At 33.6% G+C, this 8,248-nt stretch overlaps 1 protein-coding gene across 1 annotated transcript in view; it reads right to left on the reverse strand.

The window, feature by feature from the left end:
• LOC107643599 (protein GDAP2 homolog) overlaps positions 1–6,553 on the reverse strand; it is a gene marked incomplete in the record, with an annotated part of 7,352 nt that extends 799 nt beyond the window's left edge. Inside the window, 14 exon segments of the mRNA XM_021123729.1 lie at positions 1–32; positions 126–200; positions 286–355; positions 538–605; positions 809–917; positions 1,248–1,499; positions 2,021–2,224; positions 2,367–2,460; positions 3,084–3,154; positions 3,593–3,712; positions 3,976–4,031; positions 4,588–4,665; positions 5,528–5,898; positions 6,284–6,553. Of these exon segments, the coding sequence (XP_020979388.1) occupies positions 1–32; positions 126–200; positions 286–355; positions 538–605; positions 809–917; positions 1,248–1,499; positions 2,021–2,224; positions 2,367–2,460; positions 3,084–3,154; positions 3,593–3,712; positions 3,976–4,031; positions 4,588–4,665; positions 5,528–5,845 (1,547 nt within the window).

Here is an 8,248-nt window from a genome sequence, read left to right on the forward strand (position 1 = left end):
AGTCTATCAACATATACCACTTTCTTCCATGCCTGAAAGTTCATCAACAATGACTAAGCATTTGGATATCCTGCAAATGTTATGCAAGTTTGAGTTCAACGAAATAATTTTGATGCATAATTTACCATATTGTCCACGAGCAACTGGAGCGCAAATACAGCTACTTTTAGCCCCAAAGATGGGTGAAGGACATATACCGCCTGTCAGAATATAAAGAACAAATGTTCAACAGTAATGCATGGCAAAATAAAAACATATATTAGGAAGACAAACATATGTACATACATGTAGGTTCCGCTGGTGCTTCCGACCAAGTATTTGTTGTAATCTTCTCATCCATCCTAAGTTTGGTTGCCTATATAGGAAAATATACTGTAAACAAATTTGAAGCAACTAATTTTAGGAATACTAATGTACATAAAGTTTCATAAAACAACCTACATGGAAAACAAATACTTCATAAAATATAACTTGTTCTCTAGTAGTTTTATTTTACAGGATCCATTTTTCCCCAAAAGAAAACTCTCTAACACTTACATCTGTAGTGATGCAGCAGAGTGGAAGTAGACAATAGTATACGGCTTCTGTATTATAGGCTCAAACTCCTGAAATTTAACATTAAGATAATTTTAATTATATTTGAAGAGTAAAAAAGGGAAGAGGAAATAACATAGGAGTTAAAACTTATGGCCATATATGATTTGTGAAGAGAAATAACATTCACAATATTAGATATTGAAACATTTTTAATGGCTTAATTGGAAAACTTAAATATGCCAAGACAATTGGTATAATCAGACCAAATCACCTTCACAACGTAGAGCACAAATCGATCCAAATCAAGGCATCTGAGCAAAAAGTGAGCCCCCACAACAACCATGACAGGACGACCCTCACTGTCTACACCTCCACGGTAGCTGACAAACATAAATGCCTCTAAAATTAGGCCTATTATCAATCTTAAAAATTGCATAAAATCTTCATACTTTAATAGGATAATTAAAAAAATAGAGATTTTATTATATTTTTTAATCTATGATTGAAATCTAATGAGAATTAATTGTTATCCATATCGTTTCCTCTCTTTAGCGAATGAACACCATTGTTTTGGATAAAATCGTACAAAAGAACATGAATACCATCATTATATAAGACTCCAAAAATCAGAAAACTTTTACCCTAGAGACTTCGTAGCAATTAGAAACTAATAAATCTAACATATGTGATAATGAAAATAGGATACATACATAATTTTCATCTCTGCTATTTCAGAAAGATTTAAGGAATTTGCTTTAGAAAGATATCTTGAGTGTAGAGAATATTCTTCGGCAGCAGACAATGGAGGTCCACCAAGCTCGCCAAGTCCAAGAAATTTAGTAAAATTCCAGCCATTTTGGGCTTTAACAGTTTTCTCCCACTGCTCCAGACGTCTTTCATCAGGGTCTTTAATCAAAGACATGAAGGCAGGATCCAAAAATGAATCCAAATATGATGAAGTCCTATAATAGTTCAATAAAAATGGATATGGTGTTTAATCAAACAAAGAAAAAACTTAAACAAAACGTTAGTAGCAGCAATTTATACTGTCATGTACGAACATAAAAACCAGTGTAAGAGCAACTTGTAAACTGGAAGGAGAAAACAAAACTTTATTTTGGCAAGTTTTTATGCACCTTTCGTACTTTTAGAGATGCTGAATGGATATTAAAATAGCTAGCAATAAATTATCGTGGCCATTGTTAATCCTGAATGTTAGGGTTTGCATGAAAATGTTTTCACAAATGTCTCATGCAGATGTACTTTAGTTATATGATGCAATATTATTCAGAGAAATAAAGTGAAAGCTGTACACAAATGTAACATTATGTTAATCATATCAAGCTCAGTGAAAATCCACTGTTTATCTATGTTCATATTGTTAATGTGAATTCAGGTATTGGTATACAGTGCAACACACTGAGTTATGTAGAAAAGAAATAGATTATGAAGAAATCTCTTTAAAAGTTTAGAATTCACTAACCTACGAATTGTGCCTATATCACTAACAGGAACATCAGCTGGAGGTTCAGGAGGTCTTCGAACTTGTTTCTTAGGTAAAGGCTTGATTCTGATTTTACGCTCATCTATGACAGTCTCTCCATTCTCATCCCCAACATCTGCAGGAAGCTTTAACAAAGCTACCTCCTCTTCATGTTTATCCCGTGGAAAGTAAAGTGGAAGTAACCTAAGTAGAAACAAAATAAAGGTAAGAACAAATAAGTAACATAACACCGAATATAGAAACGCAAATAGACATTTCCACATACTTTTGGGAAGTTCATGTCGCTCAAAATAAGTTAGGTATCAACAATAGAGAAACAAAGAACCTCTTATATATCTCGGTATCCATTGTACTGGTAGTACAAAATACAACAGCAGTTACGTTGTCTTTCTGCTTCTCGAGAAATCGTCGAACAGTCCCTGAATAAAAAGGCACAAGAAGAAAGCTATAGTATAATGATACCAGGTTATCAACATTGAAAATCATACAATATAGTACATAGGTTCACCATGGCTTGATTAAATAAGTAGAAGGTTTTCAAAATTGTGTACAATGGTGCAATCAAGCACAAATTAGGTCTTGAAAATGTATTTTATTTCCCAGTCATGCAGAACCTTGTCATGCTCTCAATTGTTAATCTTAATGCCACTCATTAAATGGAAAAATAAAATAAAATAACATTAAGCAACAACAATAAATTGATCGACAACTTCATGAGGTAAGAGCTTCTTTTGTTTGGGGAGGGGGGTTGGGGAGTAGGGTAAATTATGCCTATATATGCTATTTTTCAGGTTATTGCCAGCAACACCTGTTATTTTGATGTTAAATATTCAAGAAAAGTGAGGAACCACACTTTAAAATAAAAAAGTAATCTCATACTACTTGGTGTGAAAATTTAGACACCCCATAGTACCTAAGTCCCTAAAATAGTATGGAACAAGAATCATATATTATATCTTCAAAAGCAGTTTAAATTGAATTCCCAAAATATAAATATAATCAAAATCATACAAAACAGTAAATTTACAAGAAAACAACTCACTTATAGCTACATGTGCAGCCGGTTCACGAGGATAATTCTTTGCCTCTGTATAAATACAGCCGAAAGCAATGCTGATATATGGCATAGAAGAAGCAAGTTTTAGATCATTGAAGTAACATTGGAGGTTCCATAGTAATAACTATTTCTAGAAAAATTGTGTTTAGTACTAAAGTAAAATGGAAAACCGCACTTTAACAGCTAGCTATTAAGGGGGAAGAACTACTTAATGATAACATCAAGCATCCATACTCCCAATATTTGCTATTTAGTATTCACTTTAATCCAACCCATAGGTAGCCCTTTTCATGGTGCTAATAACCCAAGCTTTAATACCACTGTCAAATACCTAAGTAAAATGAAAAACCACACCTTAAAAGCTAGCTATTAAAGGGGAAGAACCACTCTTCTTAAATACAACATCAAGAATCCCATACTAGTCGATGTGAGACTTTAGGCAACCCATAATACCCAAGTCCCTAACAAATTGACATAAAATTTGAAACTAAAACCTTTGAAGGCCATTTTCAATTAGAACCTCCAAGCAAGACCGATAGCAATGACTTAAAGCATTTTCAGCAGCAGTGTGGTACTTCACGGCATACTTTGGCCCAACAGTATGAATAACTTTTCTGCGAGAAATTAATAAAAGGCATAAGACAACATATGGATGGAAACTTAATTTTGTGCAAGAGACTGCAATAGTGTAGTATGATGCATTCAAATAAGAAAGAAATATAAATTTATGAAAAAACAGTAGAGTATATTGAAATAACTTGTGCAGATTAACAAATGGTTAACCGTCTCCGAACAAAACACATGAGAAGAAAATATTGCTAACTAACATTGCTCTAATTTTACTTAACAAGTGATTGTAAGAGGCTAATACACAAACCTTGCAGGAAGGTCATATGCACAGGTAGCTTTAGCCATCCCCGTTCGGCATCCACCCTATCAAGAATAAAGACGTGCAATATCAATCCATAAAGATGTTAAGGCACTATAGTAACAATACTTAATACTGATGCAATGCTTACATCTTAGCCATTCTTCCTATCAAACTCCTGGCTCAAACAACAATAACAAGAGGGTTTTCTCGTATGAATCAACAATGCCATTTTGTTTTTTCAAAAACCAAGTTTTCAAAACTGGCACTTAGAACCGAGTCCTTCATATTTTTTTTTTACTTATCAGGGATCTTCTTGGTCTTCTCTACCTCTAAATGTTCTGCACCGTCTATCATGCCTAAATGGCTTCTATTGGTCTTTTTTGAATGTCTTAACCATCTTAGGCGTGAATCTACTTCTCAAATCTCAAACGGTGTCAATCCTACTTCTTGTCTAAGTAGTCATTCTTAATTGCACTTTATCTTTAGGATTACTCATCTAGTACAACCACACTCATATGTTCAACACATATCTTTGATCATTACAATTATAAGCTCAAATGTCATCAATAATGACCACATGACAAAACAGTTTTGCAAAGTAATTAATGTGATCTATACCAAAGTTGCGCACTCTTCTGCAAGACCAGGTCCAGCTGCAGCATGCAGCCCAGCGCTGCTGTGTGCTTCATCCATGACCTGTGTCAAAGAATGAAACCAGGTGAAAAAACTAATTGTAATATAGATTCCTCATATTTACTAGAGGTCTTATAATATCATTATAATATTGCATAATTATAATGGTCTATGGTTTAGGATAGACAATGTGAAGAAAACTTGAGATCACTTATATTCAACCAAATTCCCTTGGCCACAAGTAAACACAAGTAACAGGTTAACTATTGTTAATGGAAAATATAAATTAGCATTTGGTTAAGTTTATTGGATAAAGGGCACGACGTAAGGTACCATTATTTATCAGCAATAGAATCATCACTAACCTAGAATTCTACTTCATTGAAAACCAAAAAGAGAGCAAGCGCCTCTATAAATAAGCATAAGTTCCTTCTCAAGCCCTTATTGTCCTATTTTGAACTGCACAAATTGTTGTCAAAAGAAAAAGACGACACAAGATGGTAACTCGGGCATTGCAATAACCAAGAACTAAACCTTATTCCACTAGGTATCATCCACTATATGGTAATGAAGCTATAGTATCCTAACGTAAATCATGTTCATCTTTAAAGCCATTTTTCCCCTTGATCTTCTTCTACCTCTAGTTGTTAAATTGCTCTCCACCTAATCTATTGTCCTTACCATATATTCTACCAGTCTTCTCTAGACATGTCCAACCCAATTTAGATGAGATTGTATCGTTATTTTGGTTTCACCACAATAAGGACAATTTTATTTTTAATCATTCCTTCCTAATTTTATCTTACCTAGTTGCCAAATTCTATAATTACCCACATAAACAATGTTAAACACTTATACTGTAGCACTAAACAAAACAATAATGACAATGATAACAAATAACAATAAACAAGAAATAATATCTTACCTCATTTGTTGAATTGACCACGGCATCCACCTCAAGGTTCCACGGATTTCCCCTCCACAGGTATATCTTCAAATTAACTTCATTGTCAACAGGAAACCTCGACACAGAGCCAATGCCACCACTGTCGGCTTCTGATTGGGAAGTCAAAGGATCCGGAAAGTACGGATTAGAAAATGATGAATCTCCATTATCATCATGTCCCACAGATTGCTCAGCATCAATCCACCGTGGAATTTGATCCAGAGTCACAACGGAAATCCCACTTTCATTAGGAAATCCAACCTCAGGTGTGGCTGAATGAGCCACAGGCACATACATTGCAGGCACTCCTATAAATAGCACCAATCACACTATTCAGTTTTAAAATTTTCCTATCATTGCCACAACCACCCCACACATTCACAAACTCAACTATGCAATCACCATAATCATAATCAACAGTAAAACTCTACTTCAAAATTCGAAAAAAAAAAAGATTCAAAAATAAAATTTCAATAATTCTCCTTCCAAATTTAAATAATGATATTCTAAGATAATTCAAGTGTAATTCAATTCTTTAATTATTATTTTCTGGCATCCACTGAAAAAATGCACAAAAGAAAAAAAATAGCACAAATTCATAATTTAAATTTATATGAAATGGTGAAAATCTAATTTGAGAATACTTTTTTCTCGCAATCCCTTTGAACTGCATGTGAAAAATTCAGAAAGACAAGAATGGAAAACCTTAATTGGATGACAGAAGGCATGAAATACCTGGAATTATAATCTAGAGTCAGAAAAGAAAGCGTTTTTTCTTCTTTCTCCTCAAAGTTAGTTTTGCTGGGATCAAATGAGAAACGCAAACTATTTTTCTAATTTGTATATTTACGTATAGTTAAAATTAAAATAGAATGCAAATTTTTTTAATTTATTTTTGGATAATTAATAAAAGAAAAAAGTAAGAGTTTATAGCTTTTTGTATTCACTATTTATCAGCGGCTTGCGGATGACGATGGGTCGTAGATTTTTTGAAATTTTGAGACGAAAGTTGTAAAGAAGTCTTGAGGTGCTAATCATTTAACCAACACCGTCATTGCTAATTAACTGACATTTGTACAGACATTAACACTTTTTTATATTGGGTCGTTCTATCATTTACTTAGATTCATCTGTACCATATAGTTTTATGACACGTGGATAGTTATCTCCCTTTAAGAGTTTGTTTGGGATTTTTTAATGATCTTAATAAAAATTTTTTTTTTTTTGGAAATAAATAAAAAAAAACTTTATTTTCAAAAACAAATTATTTGAACTTTAATTTTTGAGATATATTTTTTTTGGAGCTTAGAGCAAGTTTGCCATACCCTCGACGAATTTCACGTTGAGTTCGCTATACTATATAAACTGTGGAGCTATTTAGTTTGTCGCTTTCAACTATTTTCTCTTTCAAATTTTCTTTCTTCCTTTTTCGTTTGTCATTTTCAGAATCTTCTCTACAAGATTTTCTATCGATGTCCATAAAGTCTTTTATCTACTAGATTCTTAATTTCAAGTCAGTATATAATATGTTAGTTAGAGTATATAATATGTTAGTTAGATTTTTTATGTTATTGTTTTTAAGTATAGCTATTGTTTACTGTTTATAACATGTTAGTTAGAGTAACTTATTAGTTAATTATTAGTTGGTTTAGTTGGAATAGTTAATTTAAGTTATAAGTTAGATGTTAATTAGTTGAATATGTAGTTAGATTAGATTAAAATCATACATAGTTAGTAAAATTAAGTTACGAGTGAATTATTGATTAGTATGTTTATAGAGTTAGTTGAATATGTAATTAGATTAGATTAGAATGATACATAATCAGTAAAATTAAGTTATTAGTTAATTATTTATTAGTATGTTTAGAGTTAGTTGATGTGATCATGTAGCTAGTTTACATATTAATCAGTAAGTTTATAAACTGATTAAGATGTAAGGTAGACAGTTAGTTAGTTTAAATATGTCTTTTAAAATTTTAGTTAATGTGAAAGGAACTGAATTCAGTTTATTTTATTTTATTCTACTAGAGTGTAGTTAGATGGAGCAGCAGTTATTAGAATACGAGTATACGCTTTATATGTTGGATCAGACTGAGCACATTGCAGGCAGACTTGATCTAGTGGTACACTTCTTTTATCACTCCTGTTTATTATATTGTAATAAAATGTGAATTTGTAATTTTATGTGTTGACCCTCTTTTTTTATCTTGTTTATTTTGTTTGGTAGGCGCCTCGAATCTTGCGCACCAGACAGAATTCGATGAGACGCCCGCCTGGGTAGATTAGGCCATATCTCAGACGAGCTGGGTTTCAGCATGTGGCGTACATGATGGAGTTCGAGCATGATTGGTCAATGGCGTCAGCATTGATAGAGAGATGGAGATCTGAGTCCCATATGTTTCATCTGCCATGCAAGGAGATGACTATCACCCTGCAGGATGTGGCGTACCAATTGAGACTCAGGATCAAAGGTAATCCTGTTAGTGCCTGCATCGGTAGGTGGGAGCAGCACCATGATGGATGGTCCATTGAGGACTTCTGCTCGCAGCTATTGGGTGTTGTTCCGGGCCCCAGAGCTCAGACGAGGACAGCGAGATGTCAAACCTCCTGCATGTGGCACATGTGCATGTTTCGATGTGAGGTCTCATGGACGACGTCCTGGTCCACGTGGTGGTAGGCGAGGTCGTGGCTAGTAGGATA

This window comes from Arachis ipaensis, chromosome B05, assembly GCF_000816755.2.
Source record: "Arachis ipaensis cultivar K30076 chromosome B05, Araip1.1, whole genome shotgun sequence".
Lineage (NCBI taxonomy): Eukaryota > Viridiplantae > Streptophyta > Magnoliopsida > Fabales > Fabaceae > Arachis > Arachis ipaensis.